The 15,464-nt window shown below is 64.8% G+C and overlaps 1 protein-coding gene and 1 long non-coding RNA gene across 4 annotated transcripts in view; one reads left to right on the forward strand and one right to left on the reverse strand.

The window, feature by feature from the left end:
- Nucleotides 1-15,329, forward strand: part of NFKB1 (nuclear factor of kappa light polypeptide gene enhancer in B-cells 1) — a 73,909-nt gene extending 58,580 nt beyond the window's left edge. For 2 of the 3 annotated variants that reach the window (XM_012727850.1, XM_012727851.1), the window contains 16 exons: nucleotides 578-736; nucleotides 1,667-1,771; nucleotides 3,983-4,074; nucleotides 5,722-5,860; nucleotides 7,437-7,577; nucleotides 8,086-8,175; nucleotides 8,904-9,065; nucleotides 9,584-9,725; nucleotides 10,446-10,560; nucleotides 11,565-12,110; nucleotides 12,304-12,406; nucleotides 13,103-13,227; nucleotides 13,969-14,035; nucleotides 14,125-14,297; nucleotides 14,464-14,644; nucleotides 15,144-15,329. In XM_012727850.1, the coding sequence (XP_012583304.1) occupies nucleotides 578-736; nucleotides 1,667-1,771; nucleotides 3,983-4,074; nucleotides 5,722-5,860; nucleotides 7,437-7,577; nucleotides 8,086-8,175; nucleotides 8,904-9,065; nucleotides 9,584-9,725; nucleotides 10,446-10,560; nucleotides 11,565-12,110; nucleotides 12,304-12,406; nucleotides 13,103-13,227; nucleotides 13,969-14,035; nucleotides 14,125-14,297; nucleotides 14,464-14,644; nucleotides 15,144-15,304 (2,501 nt within the window). In that variant the 3' untranslated portion in view covers nucleotides 15,305-15,329. The remainder of the gene's footprint in view (nucleotides 1-577; nucleotides 737-1,666; nucleotides 1,772-3,982; nucleotides 4,075-5,721; nucleotides 5,861-7,436; nucleotides 7,578-8,085; nucleotides 8,176-8,903; nucleotides 9,066-9,583; nucleotides 9,726-10,445; nucleotides 10,561-11,564; nucleotides 12,111-12,303; nucleotides 12,407-13,102; nucleotides 13,228-13,968; nucleotides 14,036-14,124; nucleotides 14,298-14,463; nucleotides 14,645-15,143) is intronic. The other variant, XM_004686453.2, reaches the window with a different exon arrangement.
- LOC105853921 lies at nucleotides 12,021-13,163 on the reverse strand. The gene is made up of 3 exons (XR_001145662.1): nucleotides 13,079-13,163; nucleotides 12,276-12,329; nucleotides 12,021-12,104 (listed from the first exon to the last, which is right to left on the reverse strand). It is a non-coding gene; the product is annotated as an uncharacterized LOC105853921 (long non-coding RNA).
- Nucleotides 15,330-15,464: the final 135 nt, after the last annotated feature.

The following is a 15,464-nucleotide window of genomic DNA, read 5'->3' on the forward strand; positions in this document are numbered from 1 at the left end:
CGCCGGCTCCCGTCCTGCTCTGGGCACTGCTCCTGGCCTGCCCGCCGCATTGTGGCCTCTGTCCCTCTCCACGGCTGGCCCAGCTCACTCCCTGCGCCCAGGTAGATCTCACCAAGCCTGACCCACTACTGTCAGGGTCCCCCGCCCTCCACAGCAGGACCCCCAACTTGCGCTATGCCACCCGCAGCCCGCCACATCTTCACCGTGTCGCCTCCTTGCTCATCCTGGGAGGCCCTAATTCGCTCTTCATGTGCAGTTGTCCCGCCTCCCAGTTCCAGGGCCTCGGGCCCCTTCTGAAATCCCACCACTCCACCTGGAGCTCCTCCATGGGCGCACCACGCAGGCGACCACCCTTATGACACGACAATGAGACGTGGCCCTGTGCAGAAGCTTCCTGCAAGGGCCACGCGCTCGAGGCCCAGCTGGCCGGGATGGGCGTGCGGGCAGACCAGCGGGGGTGGCCGCCGCAATGTGCAGAGACCGCGGGAGCCCTGTAGCCATGTCGGGGCCACGTCCCTCACGCGGCACCCCAGAAACGCTCACAGCTGCGGGGCTGACAGGCTGTGCTGTGCCCTAGACCGGGAGAAGGAGACCATCCGCCAGGCGGCCCTGCAGCAGACCAAGGAGATGGACCTGAGCGTGGTGCGCCTCATGTTCACGGCCTTCCTCCCCGACAGCACGGGCAGCTTCACGCGGCGCCTGGAGCCGGTGGTGTCTGACCCCATCTACGACAGCAGTGAGTGTCGCCGGCCGGCCGCATGCCCGGCTGCCTGGGTCCCCGGGACGCACCTGACTCCTCTCTGGGCCTTTCGGGGGCTCAGACCTGGCAGAAAAGCTGATGCCTGGGCACAAAGTGGAATGTGTTGACGGAGTGGCCCAGGCTCCCCCCGTGCGTTTAGCCCGAAGGGGCAGAATGGCTCACCCCTCGAGACCAGCACCCCTGAGGCGCTGGTCACCGGGTCTCAGCACGGCAGCCGCTCTCAGGCCCTCGCCGGTGCTAGCCCTGCGTGACGAGCACCCTGCGTGAGCCGCAGGGTGTTTGTACATCATTCCTAGAGACGTGTTCGGCCCCCACCATCGCGAGGGGCGCGCTTGCTGCGCTGCTGGAGGGGGTGCGTGGCGGGGAGGGCTGGGGCCCAGGCAGCTGCTCCGGCTCCTGGTGTCTTTTTGATCAGAGAATTTGGCGTAAATAAAGCACGCGCCAGCGCCCAGCCAGTGGGGGCTTCGCGCTCCCACCATGTGAGTCCCCTACCAGCAGATCCTGATGTAGTTTGGGGAGGGGAAAGATCAGCTCCTTTTTTTTCTTGTGTATAGAATAAAAATAATGAGTTTAGGAAAACTGGGTTTTTCTGAACCCCTTGGGTGCTTGTGGGTGTGGCTGTGTCACCGTGGTCGTTGGGGGAACATCCCAGCCTGGCAGGACCCCACACATCCACGGACCTGGTGACGGGGCTTCAGGGGTCAACCACTGAGTGTAAGAGGGAGAAGCGATCACTGCCCCTCCCGCCCCTCCCGCCCCTCCCGGGGGGAGTGTCTCGGGCCCTGGCGGGGAGCGCAGCCTTCCCTCGCCGGGCCCCGTGAGCCGTGTGCAGGGCAGGTCTCTGTAGGCCTGGAAGGGGGTGCTGAGGGTAAACCATGACATCTGTTGTTCTTCTCCTGTGGACAGAAGCCCCCAACGCGTCCAACTTGAAAATCGTAAGAATGGACAGGACAGCGGGCTGCGTGACTGGAGGCGAGGAGATTTACCTGCTCTGTGACAAGGTTCAGAAAGGTAACCCACGCTCCCTCCAGGACTGCCACAGAACCAGGTGCATCCCTGTTCTGCACAAAACTCAAGAAATTCGAACATCTCAGCTCTTCCAGATTTTTTTTTTAAAAGATTTATTTATTTATGGATACAGAACTGGGGTACAGGACAGAGGTGCCGGGGCGGTGAGAGAATTCACCAGAGACAGAGTGGGGAGCAGAACAGGCAGATCGATGAAGTCCACTGCTGAGGGGAGCAGCGGGCGGGTCAGGAGAGGTCTGCCGCGCCCTGTGGTCCCCTCCGGGGCAGGCGGGAATCGAACTCATGCGGAGGTGGCCTCAGCTTCTCAGTGCCGCGCTGTGACCCGCTGCGCCACCAGGGAGGGCCCCTCCAGAATGTTACTTTAAGCTCTTTTTTGTTTGTTTGTTTGTACCTTCAATTTTGGGTCCAGATTCAGTGACAGTTTGTAGCCCCTGGTTCTCGCTCTCCCTCTCACACACCCACACACACGTGTACACGCACGGGATACACATGGTGTAAAATTATTTCACCACGCACTGTTGCAAACCTGAGCAGGCCATGGCATTCGAAGGTGAGGAAGAGAGGGCAAGAGAAAGGGGATTCAGGAGACCGTCAGCCATTCCTCTTGTCATTTTCTCTTCCAGAAAAGGTTCTTGGCCGTATCTCTTGCGAGATACAGTGTAAGAGCCATCAGTTAGTAGAAACTAAAAGATGGTTATTTTCTCAAACTGAACTTATCTTAAAAATAGGATGCAAAGTGCAGATAAGATTATCACCACTAAGCAGTGAGCATTTTCAAAGCCAGCAGACACCTGACTGACGGTAGCCCCTCACTACACCCGGAGCTTCAAAAGAGGATCACTGTCACCTGTGGCTAAGTGCTCTGAGGTAACTCAGAAAAAATGAGGTCAGAATCTAAGGCAAAGGTGCGTGTCTTCCCCCAGAAACACTGTAGGCCTCCCCGGCACGTCTGGTGTCAGCCCTTCCACAACCAGGTCGCTGGCCCACAACTTGCACATCTGCGAGTGTGGTTCTGAAAGGCTTCCACACCACAGGGACGTCTCTCCCTGGCTGGAAGACGTGAGCGACTAGATCGGATGAGTGTGCAGTGGTCTGAGACACGGGAGTGAACCAGGGCGTGATCTTTATCAAGTCCGCTATTCCGAAAGCTCGTTTGAACAGAAATGCAAACTCACCTTGGCAAGTCCCAGTGCTCTTTCCCTGAGACTGCAGTGAGGCCAGGAGCAGAGACTGCAGCCCCTCCTCCCTTTCCCGCTGGAGGAGGGAAGTGCGGGTGGGCATTCCACGGCGGGGCGACCCCATCGACCCCATCGTGCTTGAGGAGCAGAAAAGCGGCAAGGGGGGGAAGGGCAGGGGGAAGGCGGGGGGGGGCGGGCACAGCACAGTGGCGTGTGCAAGAGCCGAGTGCAAAGCCCACACCAGGAAGCGGCGTGTCAAACCCTGGCTTCTCTGTTAGCTGGTCACCCTGGGGTAGGAGACCTGGGCCCCCTGGACTCCGGGTCTCTTCTGTAAAGTGAGGCTCTCAGTAGACACCTTCTCAGAGTTGTTGGAGGATTAAAGAGCATGTGGAGAGTGGGACAGAGACAGAGAGACAGACGCAGGGGCCTGTAGAGTAAGGAATTATGACGTGAATCTGGCTCTAGTTAAACCACTTTGGGAATGTCGAGACAGGGGAGTCCAAGATTCATTAAAAGAAAATTCAGGGCCCTCCCTGGTGGCGCAGTGGCTTGGCACGCAGCACTGCCAGCTGGCCACAGCTGCTTTGGTGCAAATTCTTTCCCCTCCCAGAGGTGACCCACAGCACGCGGCAGACCTCTCCTGACCCGCCCGCTGCTCCCCTCAGCAGTGCTCTTTGTCCATCGGCCTGTTCTGCTCCCCACTCTGTCTCTGGTGAAGCCTCTTACCCCTGCATCTCTGGCCTGTATCCCAGTTGTTTTTTTAAATCCTTAACAAAAAAAACAAAAAAAAAAAACCTCTATAGTCTGTGTCATCGAAAGTGAAACTTGTGGCTCGTTATTGTGACTAATAAAAACCAATGGCTCAGAGAGTCTTCAGTGATGCAGAAGTCATTTTCCTGTTATGTCCTCAGCAGTGTAGTCAGTGCCCAGGAGACGGGGTCTGGAGCCAGCTTCATGTTCAGGCGTGTTTGTCTCACCCCTGTGGGCGGCTTTGCCTGACTGTGACTATTTGCAGATGACATCCAGATTCGCTTTTATGAAGAGGAGGAAAATGGCGGAATCTGGGAAGGGTTTGGAGACTTCTCCCCCACGGACGTTCACAGACAGGTAGGTGGGCGGCGCCACTGCGTGTCCTGCCTCGCTGCCATGGAGGGAGGCTGTGTCAGTACTTGCCGGGCCTTCCAGTAGTGCTCCCTACCCCAGGCTGTGGGCCTCCGTGCGCAGGCGCCGTGGGGGGACCTGTCACTGGGTCCTGGCCACCTGCCAGTTAATGGAAAGGCCTCAGGGGCCGCCTGGTGTGTGCGGACTGCCGTATCAAAACTACATAGACGGGGCAGGTTAAGAAGCCGAGTGTGAAGTAAATCACAGGCCTGTCTTCCCAGGTGGGGAGGCTCGAAGTCCAGTCAGAGTCAAGGTCCGATCTAACCGGAGCAGCAGCCTCGGCCGGTTAGCTCCTTACGCGTCCCAAGACCCACCGGGGTGGGGGGGGGGCTCACACGGGCCGGGCGCAGGGGGCCAGGCGTGCTCTGCTGGGCCGCCCTGCAGAGTCAGCCTGGTAAGTGATGAGAGCGAGAGGGCGGAAAGCAGGCGTCTGCCCGGAGGCCGCTGTCTCCGTGATGCCTCAGGCCCCAGGGCTGCCATGACTAGGGGTGAAATGTGGACTTGCAGGGCAGCTCTACAGGAGGGCTCGTGTGTGTGAAAAAAATCTGGAAATTCTCTGAATATCCTCGCTACTGAGCATGAGTCACGGGGTTTCTTTGAGCTAGGCCCTCGGTGGACACCGAGCAGAACGCGCACTCAGTGGACACACAGAGCTTGCACAGACCTGTCACTCTTTAGAAACATAAAAAACTGTAAGAGATTGTGTTGACGTCTGGGCGCAGAGGGCCGAAAAGGTGCTTGGGAGACTCGTGATTCCCAGCTGAGCCCCGGGGCAGCACACAGAAGGGGTTTCCTGAACGGGTGAGGGAGGCAGGGGGCGTTCCCGCAGGCGCAGTCTGCCTTTCTGGCCTTTATGGTCTCAGTCCCGGTGAGTGCACCACGGAGCCATGAATAGCTCTGGGAATGAACGGGCGGCTGCCTTCGGGCCAGCTGCCTCGCGGCCCATGCCGCCGCCCCGTACGGCCGCTGCCCTGCTACGGTGACTCCAGGGTGCAAGGCCCCCACCCCCGTGGGCTGAGGGAGCCCCCGTTCCTCACCACCCACAGCAGGGATTTCTGACACCCTGTCAGTAACCATGGAGACTTTTTAAAAAAAGATTGATTTATTGATGCATACAAGCACTGGGGTGTACAGGCCAGAGGTGTAAGAGTGAGGGGATTCGCCAGAGACAGAGGGGGGCGCAGGACGAGCAGATCCGCTGAGATCTGCTGAGGGGGCAGCGGGGAGACAGGAGGGGTCTGTCGCGCCATGTGGGTCCCTCCCTGGCCCGGGATCAAAGTAGTGCTGCAGCGGCTGCGGGCAGCTTCACAGTGCTGCGCTCCAACCCGTGCACCACCAGAGGGCCCACGGAGACTTCCAACCCTGACTGGGAAGGAAGGAGGCCGCGTGCCTGCACTTCATCCGTGTGGCGCGTTCACGTTTGGAAGCACCAGGCGCAAGACGCCGTCTCTGGTCATCACGGAGGCAGCGGAGCACGGGGGACGCGCCAGGGGACGCCATCTGGCTCCGTGGAGTCCCCGGCCTGCGCTGTGCAGCACGGGCGTGGCCGCGAGGGGGTCACTGTCGCCCCAACACCTGGGTCTGTGTTCGCAGTTTGCCATTGTGTTCAAGACTCCAAAGTACAAGGACATCAACATCACCAAGCCGGCCTCCGTGTTCGTGCAGCTGCGGAGGAAGTCAGACCTGGAGACCAGCGAGCCCAAGCCGTTCCTCTACTACCCCGAAATCAAAGGTGACGGGGTGCAGCCAGGAGTGGGTCCGGGGACCCCCCACCCTAACAGTAGCATCCCGGGGACCGGCCCGCTGCCCTTGCTTTCTGGTTTTCAAGAAGCCACAAGCAGTGTCCTACGGGGGTCACGGGGCTGAGTCTGATCTGACACCAAAGGGAGGTGCAGACCTTCGAGAGTCGCGCTCTGACGTGAGCGTCCGTGTCCCTGGCTGGGCCCAGGCGTGCAGGTCAGGGGTTGGCCAGGCAGTGAAGTGTCGGGGCGCGGCTTCGGCATGAGACGCACTTCAGGGTCACGGAAGCCGCCTCCGCTGGGCAGCGTGTGAGTCGTGGCTCTGACACGTTCAGACCTGGTGGAGGGAGCGGCCCCGCGGTAGCTCCTTGAGCCGTGAGGGCAGGTGGCTGGACCTGCGGTGTCGGGCAGCGAACCTGTGGGGTGCTGTAGCAGGGCAGCTCCGTGTCGACACGACACGGGGACGCACCTGCCACAGAGAGTCAGGAAAGTCGAGCTCAGGTGAGACAGCGGCGGCGACCCAGTCGGGATCAGGAGAGGGATCAGGACAGGGGCTCAGACGCGGGCTGGGTGGGGTGGGGAAGCGTTCGGGATCACAGAGGGGCTGGCAGCCCCGCCGGGCGCCGCAGGGTGTGACCGTGACGCATTTCCTCCCTCAAGCCTGTCTGGGCAGGTTGTCTTACACCCTCCTGGCGTAGCGTTTTTAAACGGACTCAGTTCGGCTTTACAGTGGACTTGAGCATGGACGCTCCACTTTGGCAGTGAGAGGGCTGTCTGGGGCACCGGCAGTGGCGTGCAGGGCGACCGCGAGGACACGTCGCTGTCCGCTCCCCACCCGCGAGGCCTCACGTTCCTGCCGGGACTGTCCCCTGCGAGGGTGACCTTACAGACGGCAGTGAGTGATGGCTCATGGGGCCCCGGATGGAGAAGTCTCACCAGCCTCTCCACGGCCTCTGTAAAAGGAAGGAAGCGGTCAGGGCATCTGCGCCGAGACCCGCCCTGGGGAAGCAGGCCCTGGTCGGCGCTGACCCAGACTGGCTGGCCTCTTCTGGCAAGTGTGGACAGTCTGCTTGGCTGCATTGCGCGCAGTCCCCCACTTGCTCTGCATCAAGTTTTGACGGCAGCTGGACGGTCTCAATATAACGGAGCACGTGGCCTCCCTGCAGCCTCGGGTTGGAATCCCCTGAGCTAGCCGTGGGTGAGGGTCTTTCTGCATGTGGACGCTGACCAGGCTGACCTGAGCCAAGAGACTAGGCCGTGTAGGGGCGTTGGCGGGACACCACGCCAGCCGGGTGCAGAGGGAGAACGCTCACGGCGGGAGAAGCTTTTTTTCTTCATCAGGTGGCATTTTAATAGTGTAGAAATAAAAACCAACGCCTGGCTTTGGGGAACACCAAGAGCCGCACGTGGCCACAGTAGAAAGCAGTGGTACAGCACTTAGGAACCTTGAGGGGAAAAGGGTTCGGGCCCTCCTGGGGGCCCCCTCCGTCCCCACGTTCGCCGTTTCCCTAACCTGTGCCTGCGCCCCCGGCTGGGTGGCGCCGGCCAACGAGCCTGGTCTCTCCGCAGACAAGGAGGAGGTGCAGCGCAAGCGCCAGAAGCTCATGCCCAACTTCTCCGACAGCTTCGGCGGTGGCGCGGGCCCCGGGCCCGGAGGCGGGGGCATGTTCGGGAGCAGTGGCGGCGGCGGGGCCGGGGGCGCAGGCCCAGGTAGGCTGGGGTGGTCCACCTTGTGCCACCGGGGGCGCTTCTGAGGGTGCGGGGGGGGGCTAGGGCAGGGCTGGCTGAGACTTGGGCCCTCAGCTGTCACCCTCACAGGGGCCGGGTCCCCCAGTCCTGCCCTGAGGGCCCTGGGGGACAGGTGCCATCACCACGGTGGTCGGGTCCTGAGGGTCAGTGGACAAGCTTCGCACAGCTTCGTTGCTGAAAGCCAGTTAACCCTTTACTTGGTGGGGTGACCCACGTCCGCCCCAGCTCTCCGCCCACGCTGTCGTGTAAATTACTCCTCAGACGCCACAGTGCAGAGAACGGCTGACCCCACCCCCACCCCCACTGCCCATGCTCGTACGGACACTCAGCGCACTGCCCAGCCCCCCTGGCAGCGGGGGTCCTCTGCCCTGGGCGCCCCGTGCCTGCAGGGCGGTGGCTCCGGTGGCTTATGGGCGGGTGTGGCGCCGCGCCCCGAGTCCTTTCCTCACCCGCTTGCCCTGCGTTTCAGGATACGGCTTCCCCCACTATGGCTTTCCCACCTACGGCGGAATTACCTTCCACCCTGGAGCCACGAAGTCGAATGCTGGCATGAAGCACGGTAAGCGCAGCTTTCCAGCGCCGGAGCAAGGACGCAAGAGCGAATCCCTAAAGGGATTTTTCAATCGTGACATCGCAGCGTGATGGTTTAGGGGAAAAAAGGTGCAAAATCGCCCTTTCCCCAAGAGCAGTGTCCCTGTGCAGGGGGCAGCACTGACCCTCTGCCGAGCCTGTGGGCTTGCTGAGTGAGTGGCACGGCGGGGAGGAGCGAGCCCAAGGGGGACCAGCGTGCACTCCGCGCCCCGCAGCAGGGCCTGTAGCCCGACACACTGCCCGGGTGCGAACGGTCATCCCTGCCACGCCTCCGGGCAGCTCTCGGCCTGGGACTGTGGCCAGGCCCCACCTGGGCCTGTGGCCATGCGTGTCGGCCACCCTCAGTGGAGCTGTGTGACCTCACACGAGGTGGCGTCTCCTGCCATAGGCACCGGTGCCCTTGGCTCACGGCGGGTAGCTCCTGTCCGTGTCCCCGGGGACAGGGTCCCCACAAAGCCTGGGCACCCCCGTGCGTCAGCTGTGGCTGCCCTGTGCCAGTGGCTAAGGCGCCCCTCAGGCCCATGCTCATGCCCCTGCTGCCCCACGGCTCCCAGACACCAGAGAGGTGCGTGCTTAGGCGCGAGGTAGCCCCCAAGGCACAGCCTGGAGCCGCCGTCCTCCCCCTCGCAGCCCCGGCTACCTCTGGGCTCCCGGACAGGTGGTCCCGGGAAGCTCATGCTCTTGCCGTCCTCGTAGGGTCCTCAGACCCCCCATCTAAAGGTGACACCGCAGGCTGTGACCGGACATGCGCTGAGCAGGTGGCCACTCACCCGGGGCCGGTCCCTGAAGCCACAGAGGAGCCAGCGTCGGCAGGAGGGGGCCCGGCGGGCGCGCAGGAGGAGAGCACCGGGTTCCCAGGTACGTGGGGCGGGGAGACGAGGGGCCTCTCAGCCCACAACCTCCACGGCTGTGCGGTTGGCCCGGCTTTGATCCGCCGTCAGGGTGCAGCTGCCGGAGGCCAGGCCCGCACGGGGGGGGCCGCACAGGGCTCGGGAGGCCCTGGACCCGCTGCCCCTCCAGAGGACGACACAGGCGAGAGGCCGCACGCGCTTTGCAGTTTATTTCTCACACTCCCTTAAAAACATGCAGTTCACACCCAGCTCGGGCTGGCGAAAGGCAGCGTGGGGCTCACTGTTCCCGGAACACCGGGCCGCCCTGCCCAGGAGCAGTCTCACGGCCCAGCGGCGGCCCCGGCTGGCTGGCGTCCGGCTCATGGGGGGCCGTCCAGGTCTCTGGCGGGCCATTCCGGACACGGCTGAGCTACAGCAAAGCCACACACTGCTGCTGGGGGCGGCTCCCCTCGGGCCTCTGACTGCTCCCCGTGCTGCTTGCGGGGTGCCGCCTGACGGTGCCTGACGGTGGCCACCGCTTTGCAGATCACCTTTTCCTGGACAAGGCCATGCAGCTGGCCAAGAGGCACGCCAACGCCCTCTTCGACTACGCGGTGACCGGGGACGTGAAGATGCTGCTGGCGGTCCAGCGCCACCTCGCCACCGTGCAGGATGAGAACGGGGACAGGTGAGCCAGGCCAGAGTCTTGGGGAGCAGGCGCTGGGGGGTCAGCCCGGGAGCCGGTCCTCTGTCCCGGCCCTTCTTGCCACACTGTCCAGTCCTCGCCAGCCACTCGTTTCACACAGCTGCGCACCGCCGAGATCAGGCGTTTGAAGGTCTCTGTCTAGTCCCGAGGCAGCGCAGTTCCAGGGGCCTCCACGGCTGAGTGCAGCTGCCCCCCAGGACAGGCCTGGCACAGGCTGAGGCCTGGCGCCCCTGCAGCCGCCGTCTCAGGCCTGGACTCCCAGAGGTGCTCGGCTCCTCCCCCATGTGGTACTCTGAACTCAGGCAACGGCCTCCAGAGCTGCACCTGAGGGCCCCAGCCAGGGGCGGAGACGAGACTCGGAGATGCAGCACCTGGGGCGGCTCCGGAGCAGGGGGAGGCAGGCGCTGTCCGGCAGAGGGGACACCTGGGGGCCAGGAGTTCACTGCCAGGACGTCCCGCTGCGGGTGAAAGCCCGAGCACCCGGGATCCTGGAAGGTGCCAGAAATCCCTGCTGTCCACGGGCGGCAGGGCGTGCACCACACAGCCAGCGCCGGGCGCTGCCCTAGCCGCATGCAGCGCACACTGCGTGCCCCCAGGCCCAGCTCAGAGCCTGGGGAGCCGGCCGAAAGGTCCCCTCAGACTCGAGACAGTCGCTGGGGCCTGGACTCGCCTCCTGCTGACCGTGGCCCCTGTCCCCACCAGCGTCTTGCACCTGGCTATTATCCACCTGCACGCGCAGCTCGTGAGGGACCTGCTGCAGGTCACGTGTGGCTTGGTGTGCGGCGACATCATCAACATGAGAAACGACCTGTACCAGGTAGGTGCAGGCGGCGGGGGGCAAGCTCACCGGTACACAGGCGGCGGCAGCGCAGTGGCAGGTCTCTTTGTGGGTGGCACCAGCACCCCCAGATCCAGGCCTTGGGACCCCGGCTGCTGGGGGCAGTCGGTCTCTCATCTGCCGTTACCATGGGGGCAGCACCGCCAGGCAGCGCTGTGGCCGCTGTCCGCAGCGTCACTGAGTGGACGCAGGTAAAGGCTGAGGCGACGTCACAGGCCGCTCACTCCTCACCGCGGCTCCCTGTAGAAGCAGATGGTTCTCGCCTCAGCAGCTTCCAGGCCCCTTCTCTGCTCCCCTTTCTCCCACCCACAGCGGCGCCCCGACCTCCCACGCACAGGGTCCACTTGGCGTCTCCCTTCGGGGCAGCCATGTGAGCCCCCAGGGTGGCCCTGGCCCATCCTGGCCTCGGCGGGGGCAGCAGCAGTACTCGGTGGGGAGCGGGCTGAGCTGCGTGAAGGCTGTGGTCGGCCCCTGTCCCGAGACTGCAGGGTCCTGAAAGCACCCCTCCCTGAGCACCCCTGCACGGGGCCAAAGCGGGGCTCAGTCGGGGGCCCTGCCCGAGGAGCTGGTCTGGCCCTGGGACGCGGCGGTCTGCCCCTCGGCCGCCAGGTTGTGTCCAGAGGCCTGTCCTGGGGCTAGACAGTGGCGGCGTGGGCTCCTGCCGAGTGGGGCTCAGCCTCAGCACAGCCGGGGCGGGGTGAGGCGCTGACTCAGGTTCGGGGGAGACGGGCCTGCCCATGAGGCGGTCGGGGAAACTAGACTCACCGAGGGGCGTCATAGCTCCGCAGTGGATGAGCACGAGGGACGGGAACGCGGCTCGGGGTGGTCAGGGGAAAACGTCTCTGCTAAGCGGCCAGCAAGGTCCGGAGTAGTTCCGCAGCATATGGGGCCGGGAGCAATTCGGTATGAGGACGGGGTCCCTGTTATGAGGCCCCCCCCTTCCTGGTGGTGGCTGACCAGACCTCCGGCCTCTCCCTTTGCAGACACCCTTGCACTTGGCTGTGGTGACCCAGCAGGAGGCCGTGGTGGAGGACCTGCTGTGGGCAGGGGCCGACCCGAGCCTGCTGGACCGTGCGGGCAACTCCGTGCTGCACCTGGCCGCCACGGGGGGCTACGACAAAGTCCTGGGCGTCCTCCTCAAGCACAAGCAGGCAGCACTGCTGCTGGACCACCCCAACGGGGAAGGTGAGCCCCGGCGCCTGGCTGGGGGTGTGGGATGGCAGCTGTCTGGCCTGCAGCCGGTTCTCGGGGGAAGCTCTGAGCCCCCTCAGGCTACGGGTGGGGTGAGCAGAGCCTGGTGCCTGCGGGGTGTGGAGCCGGACCCGGGCCAGGTGACCCTGCACGTGCCCGCTGGCGCAGGTCTGACCGCCATCCACGCGGCCGTGATGAGCAGCAGCCTGTCCTGCCTGCTACTGCTGGTGGCTGCGGGCGCTGACGTCAACGCACAGGAGCGGAAGTCGGGGCGCACGGCGCTGCACCTGGCCGCAGAGCGCGACGACATCTCCTTGGCGGGCTGCCTGCTCCTGGAGGTGAGGTGGGATCAGCCCGCACCGGACACCCGGGACCCCAGGGCCTCTGGGGGCCAACCAGTGGGCCCCCTCCCCCCGGCAGCTCACGGCTACTCCGCAGCACGCCGGCCCCTCCCTGGGATGTCCCCTGACCCCAGAGGTCGCACGGATGGGGGGACAGCTCACCTGACCCTCCGCTGGGGGCTGCTCTCAGGGAGAAGCTGACGTGGACAGCACCACCTATGACGGAACCACACCTCTGCACATAGCAGCCGGGAGAGGGTCCACGCGGCTGGCGGCTTTACTCAGAGCGGCAGGTGAGCCCTGGGCGGTGCCGCAGGGACGGGCATCGCCCTCGGCCTGGCCCATCGTCTGGGCGGGCCCCATGACAGCGCTGAGGCGCCTGCACTGGCAGCCCCTCTCCCCTGGGGCGGCCCCGCGACCAGGTGTTGTGGGCTGGTGGCCGGGCTGACGCCTGAGGCAAGACCGTCGCAGTCGCATGTCCTCCCCTGTGGAACGCTGGGCAGCCTGGCCCCCAGCGGACAAGCTAGCAGGGAGGGCATAGGAGCGGGGCCAGCAGCTGGCCCTGCTTTGGACACAGCTACAGTGAGGCGCAGCCTGCGGAAGGCTGTGCTCCTGCGTCGTGCCAGGCGCTGCCCCTCCTCCACTGGCCCACAGCGGGTCTTACTGGTGTCTGGCGCTTAAGGCAGTCCAGGTCCAGGAGGAAGCCTGGGCAAGCTGTCATGGGGTGTCCAGCACTGGGGGTGTCCAGCACTGAGGGCGCCCCATCCCTATCTGCCTCAAGCTCCTCAACACCTGCCCTGCAGAGTCCGTGTGAAAGCCGGAGTCATCCCAGCGTTTCTAGCGGTGTCCTGGGCAACATGGGTGTGACCGGATCAGTCAGTGCTTCCCCGCAGTGCCCCGGGTGGGTGATCAGGGGGGACGACGGCGCGTGACCGACCCCGTGCAGGGCGCTGGGTCAGGCTCACCTCTGCCTGGGCCTCGCTTCACAGGCGCAGACCCCCTGGTGGAGAACTTCGAGCCCCTGTATGACCCAGACAGCTCTTGGGAAAAGGACGGGGAAGACGAAGGCGTCGTGCCGGGGACCACACCGCTGGACATGGCCGCCAGCTGGCAGGTGGGTGGGCCTGGCGCGGGCATCCCGAGGCTCCCAGGTCTGCTCTGCCAAGGCATGAGCTGCTCCCTGTGTGAAGAGCACGATTTCCTCGACTCTCTCGAGAAGCCTGTCCACAAAAGGTCTAGGTCAGCAGAGTTCAGGGCACGGAGGTGCCGGCCTCGGCAACCCGGGCTGTGGGGGGTCGGCCGCGAGGGCCACGAGGACCACGACAGCCCGTGAGCATCTCCACTCTGAACCCACACCAGAACCCCGCTCCCCTCGTGAAGCTGGGCGAAGCGTCAGGTCCGCGACAACTTCCCAGCGATTTCTGAACAAAACAAGCCCTGAGGGTTCCCGAAACGGGCAGCAGCAGCAGCCCCGAGGCCTCAGGGGCCTGGCCTGAGGCCTGCTGGCCAGGAGGGCGGGCACCTCCTAACACCCAGGGTGCTCCTGCCTGCCCAGGGGCTGTGGCCACCCCACACACCTACCTTGCCAGGGGGGCCTGACCCCAGGCCCCAGCACGGCCCACCAGGCACTGACCGCCCCTCGTGCAGCCTGGCCGGCCCCGCCCCTCACTCATCGGAAGGCCAGCACCTCAAGTGCCAACCTGTACACTCTCAGCCCTGTGCTGGGGAGAGGCCCCCAGGGCGCGCGCAGGAGGCCCCTCGCTGGGACGCACTGGACAGCCTCTGTGCCTCAGAAGGGCACTGGCCCCAGCAGGCCTCGCCCCTCCAACATGGCAGTGCCCGCTCGCCCCCGCAGGTGTTTGACATTCTGAATGGGAAGCCCTACCAGCCGGAGTTCTCACCTGACGACCAGCTGGCCCACGGTGAGTCGAGGGGCATCAGTCCCCGCTGCCCGTGGGGGGGCCGGCCAGCATGACAGAGGGTCCACACGCTGGGTCTCCGTTGCCTGCAGGTGACATGAAGCAACTGACTGAAGAGGCCAAGTTGCGGCTCTACAAGCTCCTAGAAACCCCCGATCCAGACAAAAACTGGGCCACTCTGGCCCAAAAGCTGGGTCTGGGGGTCCTGAACAACGCCTTCCGGCTGAGCCCTGCTCCCTCCAAGACGCTGATGGACAACTACGAGGTGAGGACGACCGCAAGGGGCAGCGGGCAGGCGGGCTGGCCGACCCTGGAGGGAGGGGGCCGTGTTCACGGAGAGTGCCCTGCTCGGGGTCTCTGGCTGGGGGGCGGCGCAGAGCCCAGTGCGCCGGGCCTGGGGCTGTCCCGTGAGCACACCTCCCTCCCCTCAGGTCTCCGGGGGGACGATCAAGGAGCTGATGGAGGCCCTGAGACAGATGGGCCACACGGAGGCCCTCGACGTCATCCAGGGGGCCTTCTGCTCCGTGGGGCCCGGCTCCCCCAGCCTGAAGAGCCCGCCCTCGCAGGCCCACACCCCGCCGCTGTCACCCTCCCACACCAGGCTGCAGATAGGTAAGGCAGCGGGGACGGGGGCTCCCCCGTGGGGCTCGCCTTGCCTTACCCCTCCCTCTGCCGACTCCCACACGTGGGATGTGTCCGACCCGATGCCAGTATCTGGGTGCTGCCCACCAGGGTCCCTGCAGGCCAGGCCCTCCCGGGGCGGCGCCCCTCACCCAGGCACCACACGGCCCCTCGCCACGGTGCCGCTCGCGTCTAAGCCCCGCCACTGCAGCCACCCCCTCCTCATGCTGTGGCCCTCTGCCCCTTCTCGCCCACCCCTCGCTCAGGCTCTGCTCTGGGGTCTCCCGCTTCGCACACGGGGCTCACAGCCTGGCGGCGGGCACGAGGGGTGCCCACCTGAGTCCTCACCAGCTGCCTCCACCCTCTCGCACACGTCACAGCCTCCCCCAGCGCTTTCTGCCCCGCCCTGCCCCAGCGGAGCAGCGGTGGGGTGCTGAGGGCAGCAGCTGCCCTGGCGCAGGCCCACAGCTGACCCGAACCCTCTCCCCAGACGAGCGGGAGGACAGCGTCTGCGACAGTGGCGTGGAGACCTCCTTCCGCAAGCTCAGCTTCACCGAGGCCCTGGCCAGCGGGGGCTCCCTGCTGGGGCTCAGCAAGGCGCCCCACAGCTACATGCACGTGCAGGACACACCCATCGAGGGCAAGATCTAGCTGCCGGCCGTCCCAGCACCCCAGCTCTGGAGCCCGCGGGTCAGCGGGGAGACTGCACCGAGCCTCCCGGTGCCCGCGCCAGCGCCTGCTCCCGGAGGCGGGGCCGTGCCCGTGGTTCTCACGTGACTTTCAGGGCTCACTCACCCACGGTCCCGGCCGG

This window comes from Condylura cristata, unplaced genomic scaffold (genome assembly GCF_000260355.1).
Source record: "Condylura cristata isolate star-nosed mole 26May11 unplaced genomic scaffold, ConCri1.0 scaffold00021, whole genome shotgun sequence".
Lineage (NCBI taxonomy): Eukaryota > Metazoa > Chordata > Mammalia > Eulipotyphla > Talpidae > Condylura > Condylura cristata.